Raw genomic sequence first — 24,766 nt, forward strand, 5'->3', positions numbered from 1 at the left:
TACTCCAAACTTAACCCAACTAACTGGCCTACATCCCGACATGTATTCTCAGTGCATATGCAGGAGAATGCTTGAATGGCTTCACTTTGCTCTCAGAATCTGAGTTATTAACAAAGTATGGGGAAATTAGCAGTATGAAACCACACTTTCTGTGTAGTTTCTCTGCATCAGGAATCTAGATGCTTCCCAGCTGGGCTTCCCCTGCAGGGGAAACTGCAGGGAAGTTGTCTGTTGGTTCTGGAGTCTTCTTAACGCTCTCCTAGGGAAGCATTAGCTACCCCCCAGCCCCAACCCTGCTCTCCCCTGCTTGTTGACCATCCCCCTGAGTATTGTACAACAAAACTGCAGGCTGTAATACAGCACAGAAACTGGAGTCTCAGAGAAAGAGGGATGATGTGGTCAAGACAGAAGACAGTCTTTCTGTAATCTCAGAGTGACTTTCTATTCTTTGGGGATGTACTCCTTATAACATGACTAGTATGAGAGTGGAGATATTGTATCTTTTCTTTATTCCTGTCTAACCTCATGAGACTAGGGTTCTGCGTTTTGATTTAGGTGTATGTCCTCCCCTCGTGTAGGCTGAAGTATATCCAAGGTGCTTATAACTGAACACATCGTCTCTGGAGCCTTCTCTGTGTTTAAAGAGGACCATGCCCTTTAGGGAGGTTGTAACTCTCTTAAAAATAATACACACGATGTAGGTTAATTATTATTAGACAAATTTCGCATGTCTTACAGAATAGGTAAAAGTGGTGTCGTTTTAAATAGAACTTTGCTGGATTTGCTTTGCTCTTCTCTCATTTAGAATTCTTCAATCAACTTGCATTAGTACAGGCCTGTGACCTTCCCTTTATTTGATTTTTGTCAGGCTTAAATACAAAGACTCAGGTAGCTTCATTAAATGAATTGAGAAGTCTCCTTTAGCTAATGGCACAGGCCACAGAGCTCGGCATGGCTTTTCCCTTCTACATCCTAATTACCAAGGATACTAATTACTGAGGGAACAGTAGTCGGCTCTGGGCAGTGAGCTTTCAAGTAGTTCATCTTGAAGGTTTGTCTTAACAACTGTGTAAGGGGTGTTGTCTTGGAAGCTGTTGGGAGTGGCTGCTGCCGAGGGGAAGAATGCTCCCACTCACTCAGAAAGTGTGATTCCTCCCCGGGCATTTTCCCCATAAGAAGCATCTGTCACAGTAGCTGGAATGGAAGGCTGGCCTGGGCCGCTATGCTGTGTTGTAAGGGTTTGAAGTTCATTTCTTTCTGCTCTTCATCCTGGACACTTAGTCCCTTGCGATCATAACAAGTCCAAAATGGTGCTGGGTTATTTTAAGGTATTGTGTATCAGTTTCAAACAGGAAGCAGGTCAAAGGGGAAGGTGGAAATTAAGGAGAAGTTGAAAGAAAGATGGGTGTTGGGCTTGTGGCTCTCAGTGTTGACCCCAGGTTTCTTCAGCTAGATAAAAGAAATTGGAAAACCTTTTTTATTCCCAAAGTACAGTATCTTTATACTTTGACCCTCTGAAACTAAAATTTTTGTAATGGCTAATTATTCTCAGCATTAAGGACTGACCTTGGCAGGCCCAGGCAAACACCATACCACCGAGCTAAATTCCTGTCCCCTTTTTATTTTGAGTTTGAGACAGGGTACCTGTAAATTGTCTAAGGTGGCCGTGAACTTGTTGTTATAATCCAAGGGGTGCTTTAATTTATGATCTTGGTATTTTAGCCTCCACAGTAGCTAGGACTACAGGTCTATGGCACAGAAGCCTATCTCTTCTCTGATGTTGTAGTGCTTTGGGTTAAAGGTTATTAATAAACAGGAAAACGCTCTCGGATCTGACTATCTCAGAAGCCTAGAGTGTTTAAGTTCACGTCACGTGCGCTATGCTCATGCGCTATGCGTCAGTAACACAAAGCACTTAGAAGACAAATTGCTTGCTTTTTTTACTACAAAAATGTGGGGGGTTAGCATGTGTTCTTCAACAGTAGCTCTCTGTTCACTCGTTCATTCATATATATGTGTGCGTGTGTGTGTGTATGTGTGTATGTGTGTATATGTTACATGCATATGGAATACAAATGTATTTAAATTTCTAAAAAGAAATCAGGAGTTTATGAGTCTGATCTGTGTCAATTTCTGTGCATATGAGACCTTTCCTTGATGTGATCCTGGATCTCAGTAGGCCTGCCTACCTAAAGCCTGCTGACTGTAGTTTGCTAATGGCAGTCTAGAGTGGAAACACAAGGAAGTACAAGCCCCTTATGAAGATGACAGGATTCACAGTGTTCTGACTGGGGATTAAGGAGGGCTTCCTCTGATGACAGGTATGATTCTGGAACACATCTTTAAGAGAGACAGTTCTGTTTCTCGACAGTAGAAGAAAGCAATATTTGAGCTTCTGTTTATAAATATAGAAGGATAACTGGGTGATAGAAATAACCCAATCATAAACGTTAATTTAGTTCTACTTTATAGCTCAGCATTCATAGGCCAAAGGCAGACATCTTGATGGGCACCAAGGAATCAGAGGGAGAAGATAGCTCCGCTGGGTCAGGACGCTGACGTTTCGGGAGGGCATGTGGTGTGCTTTGTGGACCCACTGCCTAGAGACTGCTGAGTCCCCACAGTCTTTGTTTCTTGCTGCCTTGGGGAAGTGTTCACTGTTGGAAGTCTCTTTTGTTAACTTTTTCTTAGTCACAACCCTAGACAGGTTCTGGCCTTCTATGAGACTAGTTTGGTTAGTTGGTTCTTTGCATTCACTCATAGAGCGTGTACTCTCTTGTCCAGGGCTTGTTTCCTTCAGTGTAACATCTGGGATCTTTGTTTATGTCTCGCCGGTCTTTTTGATGCACGTCTTTCGTGTGAGTGAACACTCAGTCTGTGTATTCAGCCTCCGGTAGACAGTTGGTCTTTTCGGTTGTTTTTAAGCATTGCAGGTAACTTAGCTTGCTCTGTCGGAGCTCATTGTTGGGTTCCTTTACATTTCCCTGATGATTACCATATCGGGCATCTCTCAATGTGCTTTTGGTCACTGTATATGTTCTATAGCAGAGTATCTGTTTAAGTTCTGCTCTGATTTTAACTTTTGAAAATGGCATGCCTAATTTGAATGAAGATGTATTTATTGATACACGAGATGCTTCATAGTATAGCATGAAGCCAGAGAAACAGATTTCAGGGCAGCAGCTCCAGTGGGACAACATGACTTGTCTTCTCTTAGAACTGCAGAGTTTGCCTTATGCCTTGTTCCAGTAATGAGTATGACAGCAGCCTACAGCAGTGTTAGCCGTTGTTTTACAAATGAGATCATGTGTTGCCAGGATTAGGACCATGTTTAAATGATCTGTAACTCATGTGCACTCAACTACTTCCTGAATATTGGGGTTTTGACAACCATCTTCTACCCTTTGTCTTTATGTGTTTTCCTTAATTATCCCTATAAGTTTAACTATGTAGTTTTTATCCCTACATGACTGGCATGTGTCACTGAGTGCAGTGATTTCAGAATTCATCTATATTATAGTGTATGCCAGAATTTCATTCTTATGTTTGAATAATAGTCCACTTTGCATATATGCTATATTCGCTGTTTGCCATTGGACCCTGGTTTTATCTGTATTTTTGCTATTATACATAATGCAACTTTGAAAATGGGAAGTATAGAATTAACTCAGACATCATTTTTAATTCTTCTGGATGCATATGCAGAAGCATAATCATCAGGTATACAGTAGTCGGATCTTTCAGAGGTTGAGAAACAGTCCTACAACTTATCATGGTGGCTGTACCATTTCACATTCCTACAGGAGTGCACAGAGGTTTCTGTGTCCTTGCCAACCTGTTATTTTCTCCTGCACACTAGTCACTCTGGCCTGTGTGAGATGGTCGCACTGTTCTCTCTCTCTCTCTCTCTCTCTCTCTCTCTCTCTCTCTCTCTCTCTCAAAATACATTTATTATATATAAGTACACAGTAGCTGTCTTCAGACTCACTAGAAGAGAGCATCAGGTCTCATTACAGATGGTTGTGAACCACCATGTGGTTGCTGGGATTTGAACTCAGGACCTCTGGAAGAGCAGTCAGTGCTCTTAACCACTGAGCCATCTCTCCAGCCTGCACTGCTCTCTTATATGGAGGAATGTGATAGATGCTCCTGGATTATGACGATGATGATACGTGTGTGTGTGTGTGTGTGTGTGTGTGTGTGTGTGTGTGTGTGTGTGTGTGTATTTGTTGTCATGCTTCCAGATTACATATATGCAAGAAAATGCTTAACGGACGGATTTTTAAAAACAGGTTTCCTGGGTTTTTGAAGTCTCTCAAAGTTTCTTTCACTGTTTTCTTTAATTCATGAGTGTATTGGATCTTTGCTCCTAGGTTAAGCTTTGTATTGAACTAGATGTTTCACTATCTAAAAATATCTCAAATCTAACATTATCTTAAAGTGGAAAATTAATTCCTGTCAAATAACTTTGAATCTCATTTTATGGACTTCTGCTGCTTTTAGCTTTTCTTCTCCTTGTTTGATTTAAGACCAGTGTGCTGAGTCTTTGTGTTTTATATTTAGCAGAGGGAATTTATTTCTATAAAATTACTGTGTCTTTTTAGCTGGCTGTTTAACTTGCCAGAGTGGCTGTGAGTGTTGGGCTGCAGTGAGTGCAGAGTTAACTGACTGAGAGGGTAGAGGCCTGTATACCTGGTACGAGAAGAGAGCCGGGTGTCAGCTTCCTCAGGTGCCATCCTTACCTTTGTTACACACTGTGTGCAGCTTAACTGGGGTGAGTGTGTCATTCTGATCCTGTTCATTTCTTGGAATGGAAAAGGCAAAGGCTGTTGAGTACCACATCTACGAAGTTAGGAATACAGGGCATCCGAGTAGTAAGTTTGATCAGGCCTTCCGTTGTTCTTCTCCACAGCTCTGTACTCCGTCATCCTGTTCTGTGTGTTCTTCTGGATCCCCTTTGTCTACTTCTACTATGAGGAGAAGGACGACGACGACACCAGCAAGTGCACCGTGAGTTGCCTTAAGATGGGCTCCTCCCAGCCCACAGGACTCCGTCCTCCATTCTCATCCTCGGTCTTCCACGAGTGCCATGACGCTTCTTCACTTTATTCCCGCCCTTCTGTAGACCCCGAGGACGTAGCCGGCTTAGGAAAAACGACTTAACCTCTCTGGGCCTCAGCTCCCTGTCTCTGAGATAGAAGTTAGAGCACCTGCCTTGCACTTGTTGTGAGAATTGGGTGATTAGCATATGTAAAATGTTTAGCAGGGTGCTGCCTGGCATGAGAAATGTACATATATTTAAAACATGCACACAAGCTTGGTGGGCTGGTGCATACCTGTAATCCCAGCACGTGGGAGACAGAGGGAGGGTGATTGCCAATTAAATGCCAGTCAGGCTACACAGCAACTTTTATGTGTATTTACTTATGCTTACATATGTAGCAAAATGTGAACATATAAGTATTACTATAGTTGTTATGTGTTTACATTTTATGGACATAAACATGTAAGTATATACATGAGAACATTTCTTATTCTTAGCCAGGCATAGTCACAATCACCTTTAATCCCAGTACTCGAAGACAGAAGCAGACAGATCTGAGTTCAAGGCCAACCTGGTGTACAGAGTGATTTCAGGACAGCCAAGGCTATTCCAAGAAACCCTGTCTTGAAAAATATAAACAAAAAGAGTATTACTTACTCTTACGACTGCTCTTTGTGTTTGGGTTAGAGGTACCATAGGTGCTTGTTTAGGGGAATATTTTTCTATTTTGACCGTTCCACCCACTGGCTACTTATGTATTCAGTGCGGTGCTTTTCAAGGGTTCTGACCATTCCAGATACTCGAAAAGGCACTTAGGATGTGGAATACTGATTATACTTTTCGTTAAATTTTAAGGCTTTTCTCTCCAACAGTTGAAACTCTGTACTCTTGACTTGAAATGTATATTTGATATAAAAGAATATTATTATGCTGTCATAATACCTCTTTATGTAAAGGCTTGCTAAGAGATACATTTTCTCCCCGGTCTCTAGCAAGTTAAAACGGCGCTCAAGTACACACTGGGATTTGTTGTGATCTGCGCGCTGCTGCTCCTTGTTGGGTGAGTCTTGACATTTCATTGTGCCAATGGAAACAAGAGTTATTTGAGTAATGGTAACAGAGGGTTCATTCAGAAAACTCTAGACAAGGAAAACAAAACAAAAAGGGGGAAAAAAACCAAACAAGTGGCTTTTTATGCCACCACGGTGTGGAGCCACAGTGAGCGCTGGTCTCCTTCTAGCCACTTACAGTTCTCACTCCTGCGTGGACCCTCCGTGTTGTTACTGCTTTTACACGAGTACATTAGTATTTTGTATATGGTCTTTTGTCCAGTTCTTGGTGCTGTCCCGATTCTAACGCTTGCTGTAATGTTCTGGGAGTCTTCCCCGGACTGGGAGCATGGAGTTCTCTGCTGAGGGGGGCAGGGCCTTCTTAGAGGACAGCAGTTCACGTGAGTGAGCTCAGGGCCTCCTCCATGGACGTGTGTGCATGATGTCCGTATGTTAAAAGCCCGATCTGTGTCTGTAGAACTCTGTGTATTTTAATGGAAGTGAAGCTTTGTTCATTGGTTCCTAAGTCTGACATCTGTCCTTGTTTATTGGAGACTCTTGTCTTTGTTAAAATAAATTTGATCCTTTTAAATTTTTTATAGCAGGAAAGGTGATAAAATGATCCTTATTTTCAATGTCAAGCTTCCTAAGTTTTTTAAATTAAGATTATTTTAATATTATAATACAATCATGTCATTTCCCCATTCCCTTTCATCCCTCCAAGCCCCTCTGTCTACCTTCCCTTGAAGACATACATTAGGTAGTCATTTGCTTTTTAATTATTATAATGAATTTGGTAGCTTTTAAACAAATTTTCAAAGTGAATTCTATGTGTAAGGTTCTTTTTCCTTCGTGTATATCTGTGTTACCTGTGTGCCTTATGCCTGCAGAGGCTATGAGCCTGGGTCCCCGGGAGTGTACTTTAACCACCAGCCGTTTTCCCAGCCCATAACTTGGCGTTTTACATCTTAGTAAATAATTTCCGATACTTTCAACATTCATTAGATGTAATTCGTGATGGGAATGGAGGCTGAGGATCACGGGCTGTATGGTTCTTGTTCTAGTTATGTTCCTGTTTCTTTTGCCTGTCTTCCCGGGCCATAAAATGCTCCAAGTTTACGGTTTTGTTATTTGTTTTAGCTGTAGAATATGCTTTTACAAGTCTCCTTTTCTAATAAAGAAGGCCAGAGAGGTGTTTATGCTAATTTTCCCTTGATGACATTTAAGTCATATCTGTTAGCCTACTACCTACAACAGGGTCAGCAAGAGTAAAGAGCAGAGAGGAAGCAAATACTTAGGGTTGTAGTGCATTTTGCTTGTAGCTAGCAGGTGTTCCCTTGTAGCTAGCTCTGAAGTAATCATAGACATCCAAAGCTAAAGTAGCAGTAAAACTATTGGATTTTCATAAATACGGGCACTCGGCATGCAGCGGATCCCAATGTAGAGTAGACGGAGAACTATTAATAAATGCAGCTATCTGTGCACAGGCCAGTGTAAGAGAATAAGGGGTTAAAGACTAGCATGTTTCAGTTATCTGGGCAGGACTCTTCTCATTACCATATGCAAATATTTTAATCAGGCAGATTTACTGAATTGCTTGAGGACATCTTTAAGGCAGAATAACCTAGTTTCTTTTAAAAGATTTTCTTGCTGATAAATCTGTAGGTAATTTGTATAGACAGGGTGTGATCTAGGTTTGATATTAGTAGGGCTCAGCGGTCTTTGGAGCATTTGTGTGTCAGGGCTAGATCTTGGGGTCATCAAAGAAAATTGCTGGGGTTGCCTTAATAAAGGACAGAGGCCAGAAGGCTCAAACAGGTAGACATTCAGTTTTCACAGCTGTAGAAGCAAAAAGCCTGTGATCCGGATGTCGGCAAGTTTGGCCTGTGGTGAGAGTGCTGCCTGGCTTGCAGAGAGCCGCCTCTTGCTGTGTCCTTCTCTGTGCAGTGTGGAGGGAACTGTTTGCTGTTTCCTTTCAAACATACCAGTGTCATGGCAGAAGGGCTCTACGCAGCTGAAGAGTGATGTAAAAAGTATGTGACTTTAAACCTGTCTTTTCCCTAAACCAACAAGCCATCAATCTACAAGGCACAGTGTGATGTTTCAAGTGATCACATGAGACCCTTGGCACATGATATTAGACAGGTATGTAGACTCCAAGTTTAGCACGCAACGTTTAAAAAATAGTAAGTTTTATCCTGATTAGCAATAGGGAGGGAGAGATGTGTGATCATGACTCAAGGGAAGTTAATACACATGATCCTGCTTTCAAAGTTACAGCAATATAAAGGTTGTGTGGATGGGGTTCTCGGATGTTGGGTTTGGGAGGTGATGTACTAAAGGCAGCAAGATCAGCTGGGTAAGATACACTCAAACTAATAGAAGAAAAACTAGGGAAGCATCTGGAACACATGGGCACTGGAAAAAATTTCCTGAACAAAATACCAATGGCTTATGCGCTAAGATCAAGAATCGACAATTGGGATCTCATAAAACTGCAAAGCTTCTGTAAGGCAAAGGACACTGTGGTTAGGACAAAACGGCAACCAACAGATTGGGAAAAGATCTTTATCAATCCTACAACAGATAGAGGACTTATATCCAAAATATACAAAGAACTCAAGAAGTTAGACCGCAGGGAGACAAATAACCCTATTAAAAATGGGGTTCAGAGCTAAACAAAGAATTCACAGCTGAGGAATGCCGAATGGCTGAGAAACACCTAAAGAAATGTTCACCATCTTTAGTCATAAGGGGGATGCAAATCAAAACAACCCTGAGATTTCACCTCACACCAGTGAGAATGGCTAAGATCAAAAACTCAGGGGACAGCAAATGCTGACGAGGATGCGGAGAAAGAGGAACACTCCTCCATTGTTGGTGGGATTGCAGACTGGTACAACCATTCTGGAAATCAATCTGGAGGTTCCTCAGAAAATTGGACATTGAACTGCCTGAGGATCCAGCTATACCTCTCTTGGGCATATACCCAAAAGATGCCCCAACATATAAAAAAGACACGTGCTCCACTATGTTCATCGCAGCCTTATTTATAATAGCCAGAAGCTGGAAAGAACCCAGATGCCCTTCAACAGAGGAATGGATACAGAAATTGTGGTACATCTACACAATGGAATATTACTCAGCTATCAAAAATAATGACTTTATGAAATTCATAGACAAATGGTTGGAACTGGAAAATATCATCCTGAGTGAGGTAACCCAATCACAGAAAACCACACATGGTATGCACTCATTGATGGGGATATTAGACCGAATGCTCAAATTACCCTAGATGCACAGAACACATGAAACTCAAGAAGGATGATGAAAATGCGGATGCTTCACTCCTCCTTTAAAAGGGGAACAAGAATACCCTTGGCAGGGAATAGAGAGGCAAAGATTAAAACAGACACAGAAGGAACACCCATTCAGAGCCTGCCCCACATGTGGCCCACACATATACAGCCATCCAATTAGACAAGATGGATGAAGCAAAGAAGTGCAGGCTGACAGGAGCTGGACGTAGATCACTCCTGAGAGACACAGCCAGAATACAGCAAATACAGAGGCGAATGCCAGCAGCAAACCACTGAACTGAGAATAGGACCCCCGTTGAAGGAATCAGAGAAAGAACTGGAAGAGCTTGAAGGGGCTCGAGACCCCATATGTACAACAATGCCAAGCAACCAGAGCTTCCAGGGCTAAGCCACTACCTAAAGACTATACATGGACTGACCCTGGACTCTGACCTCATAGGTAGCAATGAATATCCTAGTAAGAGCACCAGTGGAAGGGGAAGCCCTGGGTCCTGCTAAGACTGAACCCCCAGTGAACTAGATTGTTGGGGGGAGGGCGGCAATGGGGAGAGGATGGGGAGGGGAACACCCATAAAGAAGGGGAGGAGGAGGGATTAGGGGGATGTTTGCCTGGAAACCGGGAAAGGGAATAACACTCGAAATGTATATAAGAAACACTCAAGTTAATAAAAAAAATAAAATAAAATGTAAGGATTGAGTGAGAATCGAAACCAACTCTCAGGAGTCATACGAGTTTGTGGTCAGAGCGAACTGTGATCTATAGCTCCTCAACTAAGGAAGGAAACTACCATTTGTCATACACAGATTCAGCAAGAATAAAAAGAGACCTGAAAATACATGCTAAACAAAATGAAATAAAAATCGGGGGGAAAGAAAGTACATAAGTCATTACAATAAAGACCTGGCTGGTTTTTCCTGTCACAATGGTAACTATGTGGATTACCAGCACAAAAAAGAACAGACATATCTAAGTTGAGTTAGGCTGACTCGTGGTTGCAGGGCTGGTTCCCTTTCTTTCCTAAAGCAAACACTCTATCTCTTCTCTGGGCACAGCTTCTCTAACCAAGGCTTTTCTCATATCCAAATGGCCTTGTTCTATGCAGCATACGGCAATGCTCGCTGGCTGGTCACCTGGCACTCTACCTTCTGCTCAGCTGCACCAGGCAAATCTGAGGTATTCCATACTTAGTAATGAGTCCTCTGAAGCAAAACAGTGCTATAAGAGCCAAAAGACTCTGCCATGGGTCTCTTATTCTAAGTGACCATTTACCTCTATATAAAGGCAGCAAGGAAACTTCAAGGAAATTTATCTTAACCAGAAAAAAAAAAGAGCTAAACAAAAGAAAAAAAAAAGATCAGCTGGGTAAACCTCTCATAATTCAGGTGAGAGGCTAGGGTCAGAAAAGGTTTCTCAGAGAGCAGGAGGAGACAGCTGAGCCGGGGGAAGAAAGAGGATGTGCTGTGGTGAGGTAGGAGGGGAGAATCTTGCTTGGTTGAGAGGATGCTGAATTCATCCTTTCAATTTCCTGTCCCCTGAAAGTCATTAATTAGTCTCTTTGCCTCTTCCCAAAGATACACTGAATTAAGCTGACTTGGTGATTCAGGTGGACTTCAGAGTGTTTTCACTAAGCAACTTTTCAGCTTTCTTATTTTCAGTGAGGAGAGGGAGGATTCTAATCTTACTGTGTTCCCGTTCTGTTTGCTACTGAGGCTGAAGAAATGGGGGTTCTCTCTAGTCACTGTGTTTGAGTAAAGCAAATTAAGGATATATTGATGTGATTTTAAACTACAATTCTTGTTTGCCATAAATCATCACCATTTACAAGTGCCTGATAATCTTTTTTTTTTAAATTTAGAGAATACTTTATTAGTTTTTGTAATCAAACCCACGTAGATAAGACCTTACATATTTAATACAGTGTGTTACCCCTGTACAAATGGAAAAAACTTAAGTTCAACATTTCTAGACCAATATGGCTGTTAATTTCTGTACAGTGCCAACTCAACACAGTAAACGGGGATACTTTTTTCCAAAGTTGACAGCACAGCTAAAGTTTCAAAAAATTCAAATTATATATCTGTATATATATATATTTATATTTATATAAAAAGACCAATAATAGCAGTGTGTTATGCATCAACAGCAGCAACAGCTTTTCCAGGTTCTGCAGTCATCTGAACAAAACTGTAGAGACATCCAGCACACTCCATTAAAAAAAAAAAAAAAAAAAAAGTAAAAAAACAAAACCCGAGAAAACAGCACAGTTCTGTTACTCTTGTGGTACCTGGCACCATTTTTTTTTTTAAATTAGCTTCTCAATCATCATCTGGAAAGAAAACATTCTGAGCAACATCATTAAAAACAGCTCTGATAAAGCACGGTCACTACTACGTATCATAAAGCAGGTACAAGCTATTTTACATCCACAGAGGTATGATACAGTACTGTCCTATATCTATAATACTAGAGGATACAATTTAAAAGGCATTATTTGAGTGCCTGATAATCTTATTAACTTATTTTAACCTCTCCAAGAGTGATTTATCAATCATTATTTGATTTCAGTTGCCTTTTTAAAACAAGTTTTATTATGTTTTGAGGATTTTACCCAATAGATTTTGATTAAATTTTTCCCACACTCTTCCCTTTCTCAGCTCTATCCTCACACCCCCCAACTCCCTATTTCCCTCATTAAAAGATGTAAAAAGCTATGGATTCCAATCTGTGCCTTTCATATGCTTCTGCATATGGTCTCATCTACTTGAGCATGGTCAGCCTACCAGGAGCCTCCACTTTAAAGAAGCCTGACTGTCCCTCTGTCCAAGGCCACAGCTGTCCGTTAGGTCTCAGATGAGTGCGCTTGTGAGCTCCAGCCTAACCGTGCCTGGATTTTGGCTGACCTCTTCTCATGAGGGCCTCGGCAGCCATCCCAACTTCAGTGAGGTCATGAGTACAGTGGTCCCCTCGTTTCCAGGAGGCAGTGCTTGCCGTGATCTGCTTCCCCAGTCTTCTCTCTACCTTAGCCCCATGTAAAGAGCTCAGCTCGCACTGGTGCACGTCGACCATTACCCCTTGCATTGCGTTCAGTATTTGTGTACTGTTGCTTAGGACAGCGTATAGTTACAGAATTATTTTTCATTCTGCCTATTGATGTTTCTCTTTACGTCAAATCATTCTAATTCTGTTTATTAATGATTAAATCCCTATGGTGATGTGGTTGGGGAGATGCTTTTGAGTCTCTGCTGTGGTTTCTGCCTGAGCTAATGAGTGTGAAGTCTCTGATGGATTTCATCAAAATAATTAATTCTCTGAAATCAGGTCAACTTAACGTTTATATCTTTTTTTTAAAGTTTAGTTAAACAATTTGGGTCATCTGACATTTCCTCTTGTGTTACTCTGTTACTTCTGAATTGTTGGACAGCCAGCCTGAGAAGTTGATCATCAGGCATTCCTCCAAGTCCACTCTGCCAAAGCACAGAACCTTCGATTACCTAAAAGTAAAATTTTTACTTTATGAATACTACTTTTAAGTATACATTTAAATATATTTAAATCATATTTTAGATGATTTTTTATAAAAGAATTTTTTCTAGATTCACGTTCTAAACTAAAAAATTTTAAATATACTTTTGTAGGCTGTCAAGAAAAACTATGCTTAAATGAAACTAGGTTATTATATAAATAATCCTTGCTTATTTTTCTGTTAATTAAATCTCAGTGGTTAAATTGATGGTTAATACTATTGATATATAATATACAGAAGTTATTTTAAAACTCTATTCTGCTGCTGCCTGATTCTCTGCTGGACAGTGAACGGATGTATTAGATTTATGCTCATGCTTTTGGGGACTCACTTTTTAAAGTGATGAGTTCATCTCCAAGACTAGGAGGACTCAAGGCGATGCGAGTGCTTAGAATTGCCTTCCCCAAGCCGCCGGTTGAACTCGGGGTCTTGGCGTGCAAGACAAACCTGCAGAAACACTACCACAGACCTTCGTCTACAGCTCACTGATTAGGAATTAAATAACCCGACATATGCATTCCATTCTTCTTTTTATAGGCACAGGAGTAAAAGATTTAAAGCTAAAGTTTCAAAATAATAGCTTTCTTTAGAAAATATTTTCAACATAGATACCATACTATATCGACACATATTCATTTATATGTATTTAATTCAATATATATTCATAATTTGTTCTGTAAAATATTGATACATTCTATTGCTTTCCTTAAATTCAATGAGTTTAGGAAGGAGGTGTGACTATTATGTTTTACCCTTTAGAATGCTTTTCCCATATGTTATCTTGAGGACACCCTGCTTTTTAATCTCAATGTCTTGATGCCTTTGTTTATTATTCTGGCCTGGAAAATAAACCATCTGCATCTGCATTCTTTTCCATTATTTCTTAGTGTAAGCTCTTGTGGCTGTGTTTAGTGTGCTCCTCTGTCCTGTAGGTGCAGGATCTTGAAAGACAAAGGAGGAAGCAGAGGTCATCTCTGGCCTCACTGCTGACTGTGATGCATGTTGTTTCTGTTTTACATGTAAATGTATGGAAATGATAGTATGCATTTTTCTGCTAAGTTAACATAGAATTTGTCTAATATCATGGTTCAAAACAAATGTGAGTCTGTTGGTGAGAAATTCCTCGTACCCCTGTGTCTGGTTCAGATTTAGGATTTGGAAGAAGAATTGATCTTTTAAAAACCTATTGTCAGTTGTGTTTCGAACCTTTTTTTAAATTTATTTAACTTATTTTCACGGCCTTCAGACAGAGTCATTTTCTCCTTTGTAGTGCCTTTGTGCCGCTGAATCTGCCCAACAACAACAATTCTACGGAGTGGGAAAAGGTGAAGCTCCTGTTTGAAGATCTCGGAACTGGTCGTAAGTGTTCAAATCATTTTTTCTAGGACTTCCTAGTTTGTGTTCTTTGGAAATTGATGAAGATTAGCCAGTTTTTACTTTTCTAAGAAATCTACCATTCTGTACTTCAGTGAGGAGGTCTACGTTTACCTTCCAGCTATTACGTAGGCAGCTTTCCACCTCTACAAAAGGAACCTGCTATAAAGCAGCTTTAATGTACAAAGCATTTTAATGGGCTTGTTATTTTAATGCGCTCTTTAATTTCTTATGATAATGTAGAATAACAAATGTTAAAGAAGTGTTCTGGGCATAGATTTTTATTTTAAATTTTTAATAGGAGAGTGCTCTATCATGCTACTAAAGATGAAGTCATATTTTATTGAGAAAGTAAATTACATGTTTCATAGGAATTTACTAATGTTTTACTGAAGATTTATGGTAATATGTCAGCATTGCTTTTCTTGAAATTCTAACATTCTCAATCATGATTAAGTTAATAAAAATTTCTATAAAAATTTTTAGTTACACACATACACACACACACACACACACACACACACACGGCAGGGAGGGTGTAGGTAGGTGCCCATGAGAATACTACAAGTACTTGTGGCGAACAGAGGCCTTGGAGCTGCTGTTATAGTTGTTTGTGAGTTCTCCAACATGGTTGCTAGGAGCTGAACTCCGTCCTCTGCAAGAGTTGTAAGTGCTATTAGCTGCCGTTGTATGGGTTCTGGGACTTGCATCTGGGTCTTTTGTAAGAGCACTTTTTGCTCTTAATTGATAAGCCCTCCTCCAGTCCTAGCCCAAGTGTTCCTGAATTCTAGTCTCAGTTCCCTCATCTACTTCCTAGATGTGTAAGGTATCTAGTATATATATCTGCTCCAAAATGTTACTAAATGTGTCCTAAAACAGTCATAGTGTGTAATTCATCTTACATAAATGACTGTACATATTTGACTACAGTCAAGGTGTAGAACATGTCCATCACTATAAAAATCCATTTAGTGTACTATTATGATTTTCATATGTACCTGACTTCTTTCACTGAACAATGCTTTAAAATAATTTGTGTAAATAGGTTTTTTTCTTGTAGCAAAGTAATTGACTCTACAAATACGGTACAACTTCTCTGTCAATAGGATCTGTTTGTGTGCATGCGCAGATCATAGACGTTTATGGAGGAATAAAACCAGCATCTTCAACCAGCTTAGTCATCCTTTAGTCAATTAGGAGTGGTTGTCTTTTAAAATTAGTATTTGTGCGTGCGTGCGTGTGTGTGTGTGTGTGTGTGTGTGTGTGTGTGTGTGTGTGTGTGTTATGTAGTGATGCCACATGTGTGCCAGTGCCATGCATGTGTAGGTACCTGTGGTAGCCAGGGGAGGAGATCACATAGCTCCCTTGGAGCTGGAGTTTCAGGCACATGTGGGCCACTTGATGTGAGTGGCGGGAACCTAACTCAGTCCTTGGGCAGAGCAGCAAGGATGCTCTTAGCCACTGCACTCTCTTTTAACCCTGAAGTGTAGTTGTACAAAACAAATGCTGAAGGAGTGGCCCTGTCTGGCTCATGAATTTGTTAATATGTTCTTTCTATGTGTTAAATAAAACTTGAGATACATTCAAAGATGCATCACTTAGTAACCTCCATGAACATATGACTGTTTAAACATCACCAACATAAAAGATTTGTAACCTCACAAATGGCTGGGGCAGGTGGAGGATCCCCAAGTTTGTTAGCTTCTGGGTCTAGATGAATTTGTGAACTTCCCAGATCATTGAAAGACCCTATCTCAAAGGGAAAAAAATAGGAAGGAAGGAAAGACAGAAGGAAAGGAAGGAAGGAAGGAAGGAAGGAAGGAAGGAAGGAAGGAAGGAAGGCAGGCAGGCAGGCAGAAAAAAGTAGAGAGCAACAGGAAGCCACACAGTGTTGACCTCTCACCCCCCCCCTTCATACACACGCTCACATGTGTACATATATGCCACTAATTAAACTGATTTTTCTTTCTAATTTTAAAAGGGGAAGGGAAGGAAATCTTAGCTGATCCAAAGGATTATGTGAAGATCACTTTATAAAGAGCTCTTTAAAATCTGCCCTCTTGAGTAGAATCAGCACTTGACGGAGACAGTGATATATATTTGTTTCATCCCTTCCTGTGCCTAAAGGAGACTGACTTCTGTATTCTACGTGCTCTAATGAAAAGAAACAGCAGACTCGGAGAAGCTCACACTGACAATGTCTTTCATTCTCACAGAAGGTCTGGCCGCGCTGTCCTTCTCCATCAGCTCTCTGACCTTGATTGGGATGCTGGCGGCCATAACATACACAGTAAGTGCCATGGGAGTGTCAGAGCTGGAGTTAGAGCGTCACCCTGGGCAGCAACCTTGTACCTCAGGCATCTGCGCGCTGTCCTTCCCTCCTCAACTTCTTATTCTTGTTTCCATTACTTGATGACTTGGTCATCTTGCCTGTTTGCAGAATTAAGACTGGGAGATGAATCTGTGAATTGCAGATAATTATATCCTGTACAGATGTGGAGTTAGTACTGTGTACACGCCAGAGCCCTGCACTATTTGTTACTAGTTCATCGATTTGTTCTGTTTGGTGTGTACTTGTGCAGTCAGACACGGGTGCTCCTCTGTAGTATGTAGACTACAGACTGTATAGTATATGGTGTATGGTGCATAGACTGCTATGCTGTATTTTCTAACTTTCTGACTTTGTTCATTTTCCTGGGACTGGCAAGGATTAATGACTGCTATATATACAGACTGCTTTGTGGTTTGGTGAAATTAAAACCACAATCAGTTCTCTTTCTTAACGCCCCCCACCCCCAGCTGAATAAATATCTGGAAGCCTTTGAGATTCTTGATTCCTGTAGAGATGAAAAATACTGTTCTTTTGGAAACATTTCTGCATGGCTTTCTTTAGGCACAGAAGAAATGGGCTGCTATGATAACAGAATCAAGTTATGTTCCATGCTCATTCATATGTTACTGCATACAGAATGAAAAGACCTGGGGTTGGTGAGAGAACCAACTACCACTAGTTGGTATACGTGTCCAACCCACCAAACATACACACACACACACACACACACACACACATATTTTAATATCTTGAAGTGTTTATTTAGGTATTAGTGTTGTTATTCATCTTTAGTTGTCTGCCTTTTAATGTATGATTACATAAGAAGTTTGCCATGTGCTATAAGTTGAGGGAGGGCTATCTGTCTGTCTCACAGAATATGTTTACAACATATTAATTATTGTCCTTGAAAAAGAAGTCAATCCGAGGCTCCAGTCGCTGTTGTCTGACTGGACAGCGTGCTGATTTTGAGTCTGTTTCTTAGCCTGTGTCCTCTAGGTGAACAAAAGGTTTCACAGGTGCCTCTGGGGTTCGTCGGGTCTTGTGTATAGAAGTGCTGTGGTAATTACAGGGAGCTGAAGTAAGCAGTAGACTAAAGGTGAGTCAGGAGAAACAAATAGACAGGACAGAAAACCAACTTGCAGTGCCACATGCGAGAACAATGCAAGGCTGAGGACTCACCCTGATTGGAGTCTTAAGATGCCAGACTTCTCTGAGTCAGACAGAAGCCTTGGCTAATCACAGCAGCAGCACTCCATAATCTTGATGTTGTCCTGTCCTGTTCAGGTTTCTTGTTTAGTTTCCATGTGCAATTGTGAGTAGAATCCCGGAAGCACTCACACAGTGAGGTGTGCTACAGAAAAGGAATTCTGACTCAAGGAAGCTGAATCATTTACATGGACAACAAACATAGCTGCCTTTTGTCCCCAGGAAGATGCCGTCTGTATCCGCCTAGGCTATTTGCTGTCCTTAAGAAGGTACTACTGGGAGTGAGGTAGGCGAGGGGTCAGGTACGAACCTGGCTTCCAGTTTGTAAGGAAGGAGAAAATCGAATGAAGTCACCAAGACCATTTGAAAGACACTTCCTCAATGAACAGTGTTACTGTGAAGAGAATATTGTAATTAATTAATTACTCTTATTTTATCTTGTGCTTTGCTTGCATGAATATGCACTTGTGTGCCGGTGCCTGCAGAGGCCAGAAGAGGGAGCCAGATACCCTGAAAGTGGAGTTGTAGATGACTGTGAGCTGTTGTGTGGGTGCTGGGAATCGGACACGGGTCCTCTGCAAGAGCAGCCAGTGTTCTCTCCTGCTGAGCCGTCTCTCCAGCCCATGGAGAAGTACTTTTAACTAGTGTTTTATGTTGTTCAACCTTGAACTTTTTCATTTAATCATTTAAACCAAATGATCATGTTGAGTTGAGATATTCTTAAAGCAGTTTTTCTCAGACGCAGACGCCTTAAAGATACCGATAAAATAATGAGAGGAGCTTACACCAAGATCGGGAGCCAAAGGTCACACAGAGGCGCTGCTGAATAGAAGAAAAGGACGCCTAAGTCCCAAGTCCGAGGGAGAAAGCTAAGTGGTATGGGTTTAAACTACTAGGAGTGACAGCTTTTCTTTAAGCTGAACATACAATAAAGGGGGAAGGCTTACTGTGGAGCTCAGATTCAAGACTCTCCTAACCTACTTTACCATCTCAGTGTCTCTATGAAATTTCTTCAGAAATCCGCTGTGATGGTTTAACTAAACAATGTAGTAAGTCTTAGAATCTGCTGACTACTTGTGAAATAGTCGTTGTTAAATATTTAGTTTTATATAAACCAAACTGCAGTTTCTGCTGCTTTCTTCTCTCTGTGAAAGTAAAAACGTGCACAAGGCAATTATATCATGAGGAGTGAGGAAATGAATTATTCAAAGATGTGCAAGGCAGACATGTATTCATAATTGATGGGTAGTTGGAATCGGGAGGAGGTGGAAAGAGAATAAATATCATTTAAATAGCACTGAAAATATGCTCAAAGCGCGGTGTGATAGTATTTCATAGCTAACCCAGGGTTTGTCTCCTTTTATTACTGATATTGACATGGGGAAGGAGGGGAGCATATGCAGCTGAACTAGGTGCCTGAGTGATGTGTCTGTATACCCTCATTCTGTCTGTCTGTCTGTCTGTCTATCTATCTATCTATCTATCTATCTATCTATCTATCTATCAGGTCTGGTTATTTCTGTCATGTGCTTCCCTGAGGGAAATGAGCCAGTTATTTCTTAACTTTATTAAAGTCTAATCAGAAAGCTACACAGGTCCTTTGAAAATTAATCAAAAAGCAACCGTGTGTAGATGGCTACCGTTAGTGCCGATAGGTAATTGATATCACTAATTATTATATTGTTTACAATTGAGCTATAAAGTTTTTCCAACCTCATTATAGAAAGGGTCGAGAATTGTGACGTATAGTATGAAGGAAGGCATGAAGTGTACTCATAAATGTAGAAGTAAAAGTTATAAAGTGGAAAATTAAGATGTAGAGGACTTTGACCCAACTATAAATGGAAATTATGTCTTGTCCTAGAATTTATAGCTAATTTTTATATTAAAATTACAGCCATTTCTGTACCAATCAAGTGTGTTTCTTATATATAATATATATTATTTAGTTTAGAAACTAGTTGATCATTTAAATTTCACTAGCCTTTTGACATTGTACTGTCTTAAGTATTAGCTATGGAATCTCACAGTTAGTTTTAGGAGAATGACAGACTATTTGAATCTGCCTATTATTTTAAGTCTAAGTTGAAGGGAATCTGCTGCCTTTCAGAGTTTACAAATGAAACCTCTGGGGATACATAGCTATGTAAATATTGTAAATTTTCTTGGTGCCACCAAGTGGGGGAAATGTTGAATGAAGATCTTTCCATATAAAATACAGCCAGTGGTATGCTTAGTGACACACTCATCGGGGAAACGACAAAATGTCCTATAAGGGTCTCATAAATTATAAGTATTTATTCCCCTGCTCTGTGTACATTTGCTATAGATTAGTTTTTAGTGCCCTTAGTTATTATATATTAGTTATTATATGTGTAGCAATAAATGTAATACAATGCTTTCTTTTATGCCATTGAGAATGAATAATGTACCATGTCTGGAACCTGCTTTGAAGCTGCTGACAACACCATTGTGTGAATTTTCATTGCTTTGTTGCTCTTTGTCTTCCCACTTGAAAGGCAATACTTAAGGAGAAAAGTGTACACCTCCATACACCTAGGTAGAAATTGTGGAACAGCTTCTAAGTGAGGCTCTCCCTTATAGGAACACAGAAGCCTCTACTGTTGCTCTGCAAACAGCTGCCCAGTTTTGTTTATCGTCCTGGTGAATGTTTGCTTTACTCTCTGTGCTTCTCCGTTCTCCTCTGTGGTGCACGCTGATTGTTTGTCTCTGTTCCGTGCCCTAAGTCTATCTTAGATATGCGCGTGGCAGGTACGATCAGTATTTTATACCTGCAATGCGTGTAACTCCATGAAGGTGACTGCTCCGAAGCTGGGCCTGCGTTTGTGATTTTGCAGTGGTGCTGCTGCGTCCTGACCTCTGCTCTGTCGTCAGCGTCAGGACGGTCAGACTTCCCTGATGTCAAATGTGAGAAAATGTCTGTGTCCTTATGAGGAAGGCTGGAGTGCTTGTGCAGGGAATCGATTCACTGGTTGTAACAGCTCTTGTGTCCGTGAATTAGAGGTTTACAAACGCACGGGGAATGTTTGTTCAATCTCCAGTGACTGTTGTTAAGCCTTAGCGAAAACCAAAGATTTTTGAGTTGGAAACATCATTCTAAGTAAGGGAGTAACACAGAAAAGTTTCCATTGTAAACTCGTCAGTGAAGTAAGATGGAAAAACGTTTGAACTTTATACATAATGTTTTGAAACATTTTGGTTGGAGATTTGTTCTTGGAAGCAAAACAAAACAGCAACAAAAATTGGAGGCAATTAGGGCTAACCTAGAAGCGTTTAAAACTTACTCGTTAGAGTTGCCGGTTTCCTAGAAATCCACTGGAGGGCAGTAGTAAGCAATAAAAGCCGTTTTATACATTTTTCCCCTCCCTGAAGTATCAAGTTAAATTCAAAAGATTATTTAGAAACCTTAATACTTTAAAATGTTTGTTTCAAGCTTATTAAAACCTAAACATTATAGTTAATTTTCTTGATAACCATTGAAACGTAAACGTGCAATTTAGAAGCCAACCGAAGTCGGCTAAGCAAGCCAGTGGTTATTGTCCTGTACTCACCATCCTCAGGGAGATTTCCAAGACGTGGAGTATCCTGTGTCCTCCTAAAACAGGTTCTTACCACAGGACTATTTTTGTTTTCTAACAGACTTTACATGAAGCTACTGAGTAGTTAGTTCATTTGAGCTCTTCTAACAAGTACCTCAGTGTATGTAAGAAAATAACTCCAGTGTAAATGAAGAGCTCTCTTATCCTAAAGGTTTTTAATCAAGTACTCTCTTCACAGGCAAATCATCAGCTTAGGAAATGTCCATAGAATAAGGACAGAAAGAAAAGAATTGGGCCCTGATCTGAACACATCAAACGGTCTCCGCTCTTGTGACTCCACATAGCCTAGAAGCCTGATTAGCCAAGGCTGGCAGGCCAATAATGTTAACAACACAGTGTTATTTATTATAAGCAAGGCACATTTGCAAATCCAGGGAAGCTTCTCAGACACGGTGTGATTAAGCGGAGACGTGAAGTGCGTTGAAATTTTCTAATGAGGCAGGCAGTCGGTGGCGTTCTGGGGAGGGCACGGCATGTATTAAAGAGTGAACCACCACAGCTTGAAGTGGCTCACTAGAGAGTTTTAAAAAGTGGTGAGCAGTTGGCGGGGAGGTGAGGTTAACAAGATGATGGGCATGCAAGATGACTATAGGAACATTCAGTCAGCCTGGCCCACAGTAAACCGTTAGTCAAACTGTGTTTGAACTCAGTCTTAAGTGAGGTTCTCAGAAGACATGTGTGTACAAACATATATATTTTTATTTGCACACACACACACACACACACACACACACACACACGGATGGATGAGTGGAACCACTCTGGCTACAGCAGGTGTGGGTACTATGTACCATTTCTCTCCCTATCTCTTGCATTAATCCTAGAAGTGCTTTCCCTGCCTCCTGTCCTGTGAGAGGATTCTGAATGATATCCTCATGACTCGTGGAGAATCCGAAAGCTTATTAATTAGAAGATAGTAGTCTGGTGTGGGCATTGGACAAGATTTTCAGTGCTTTGAATGCTTTGAAGCATCCTTGAAGATGGATTTGGACTAAGTCAGACAGCAGAACAGTCAGGAAAATGAGCATACCCTGGGCTTGGACAGCGGACTGAGTCCAAAATATGTCACAGATACTAAAGCAGTAGATTCCCAGGGGAGCAGTACTGGAGTTAACATGTTAAAGAATTCACAGCTTTCCTGTGCAGAATAGGGAAGCCAATCTCATGCCCCTTCCTAGCACTGCTAGGGGAGATTGAGTAAGGTGCTGTGGTTGTGTAATTAGAAGAAATACAAAAAAAGATTTTAGACGACAGGCTTGCATCTAGCCTGTTGCAATCACTAGTTGTCAGCATTTCTTAAGTACTTAGGTTAATGTAATGTGTCTTTGAATAGTAGCTATATAGCAAATGTCATTGAGTCTTATGTTGATGAGTATAGTAAAAAATATTTGGGAATGGAGTTTAGAACTGAATGGTCTATTTATTTTCGTGTGAGTGTGTGTGTGTGTGTGTGTGTGTGTGAACATAAAACTTTAAAAATTAACTATTATTATAGGCTGTATAATGTATGCAGTGTCAAGGTTCCAATCACCCCAGATGATGAAGATACCAAGACACCAGGTATCTGAAGCTTATGGAATGGAGGCTATAAATTATGGGGAGTGGACTCAGCTGCCTTTGCCCAGCTCTGTTTCACAGATCCAGTGGCAAAGCCTCTGGCAGACATCATCATTCCCATGACCATCATCCTAAGAGAAGTGGGCACAGTGCTCACCCCCTCCTATCCCACGTCTGTGCCAGTCATCCAGCTGCCGTGGCTTCCAATTCTTGAATCATGTGTGAAAGTTGGTCCTGTCCACCCATCTCCAGGGTCCATTTTGGTCCGTTAGGCCCATCTAGGTGGGCACAGGGCCCTTTCAATAAATTTGGTTCTCTTGAGGCTGGCCAGCTGGGATGTCAGGGCCTTCAAGTCTTCCCCAGCTGTTGCACACGATCAGTTATTTCAGACAGATCTGGGACATACAGACAGGAGTGATAACAGTGCTCTATCTGTGGCATCTGCCTGGGAACTCCTGGTCTTCAGATGTCCTGCACAAGGCCCAGTCTGGGAACTTCTGCACACACTCATTCAGTCTGTTTATTTTCAATGTTGAAAATTAATTGTTGAAATGTATCTGAAGATTAATAGAAAGTTTGACTATTTGTGCAAAGAATATTAAATGAATTATATATATATAATTAGTCTCCAAATTAGTCATCAGATATCAGGGGTATATTCTAGAGATTTGTTCTATGTAATTTGAGAAAGTTACAAAAAACAATTTTGCTAGTTTTTGTACTGACTTATACTGTATTAACTTGCTTAGTGTGAAGTTGTAACTTATCACTTTGATGGAGTCTGAATGATTTGTTTTAAAACCATAACTGTGCACATGTAGCTGGAGGAAGGAGGAGGATTCCGAGGCGATTGAGAGCTCGCTGAGGGCTGCTCACCGACGCTCACGTTCCAGTCATTACTCTGAAGGGATAGCAGTCTGAACCTGAAAACTGTGAATGAGATGTTGAGTAGCTCAATTAAAACATTTAATGCCATCCCTTTCAGGCGTATGGCATGTCGGCATTACCTTTAAACCTGATAAAAGGCACTAGGAGCACTGCCTACGAACGCCTGGAGAACACTGAGGACATCGAGGAGGTGGAGCAGCACATCCAGACGATTCGATCAAAGGTAGGCTTCTGCCTCGCCCTGGCAGCGTGACATCACTTTGCTTCTGTGGTCCTCCGTGGTGCTCCTCTGCCATCAGCAAGCCTGGAGCCCTTTACATTGTTTAAATTCTGGGCAACAAATACTTTGAGAATTATGTTAATTTTTTATTTTCTAAGAATGCATAGGACACTGGCAGTTTGAGACTTTCTGTGGGTATTTTTACAGCTAAAAATAACCCTCTGCTTGCTTATGACCAAGACTTCTGCTGTTTTCAGTCACCCTCAATTTATGTGTAATGTGTTTCATTGCCTCTGTTAGAGTCAAATTTTGGGTATATTTTGAGCAGTTTAAGGTTACCTTTAATCACGTGTGAGGTAAATGTATTTCTAAAAACATGATAAAATTTTTTCTTCTCATGTCTTCAAATAAGACAGACACAAATTTTTTTTTTTGTTTGTTTGTTTGTTTAACAAGCAGAAGGACTTTTAACATCAGGTAGGCACACTCTGCTGGCTGAGTAACTCCTGTGTTTTCTTTTCATCTGTGTATCTGGGCTGGGGGGGGTGGGGGGGTTGGCACATGCTGTAACACACGTGTAGAAGGAAAAGACAGCTTATGGGAGTCAGGTATCCTGTTTGACCACGTGAGTT

The 24,766-nt window shown here is 40.8% G+C and overlaps 1 protein-coding gene across 1 annotated transcript in view; it reads left to right on the forward strand.

Annotated features, from left to right (window-relative positions):
• Nucleotides 1-24,766, forward strand: part of Lmbrd1 (LMBR1 domain containing 1) — an 81,703-nt gene that overhangs the window by 25,505 nt on the left and 31,432 nt on the right. The window contains exons 4-8 of the mRNA NM_139189.2: nt 4,913-5,010; nt 6,037-6,104; nt 14,208-14,296; nt 16,528-16,601; nt 24,012-24,137. Of these exons, the coding sequence (NP_631928.2) occupies nt 4,913-5,010; nt 6,037-6,104; nt 14,208-14,296; nt 16,528-16,601; nt 24,012-24,137 (455 nt within the window). The remainder of the gene's footprint in view (nt 1-4,912; nt 5,011-6,036; nt 6,105-14,207; nt 14,297-16,527; nt 16,602-24,011; nt 24,138-24,766) is intronic.

Source organism: Rattus norvegicus, chromosome 9 (assembly GCF_036323735.1).
Source record: "Rattus norvegicus strain BN/NHsdMcwi chromosome 9, GRCr8, whole genome shotgun sequence".
NCBI lineage: Eukaryota > Metazoa > Chordata > Mammalia > Rodentia > Muridae > Rattus > Rattus norvegicus.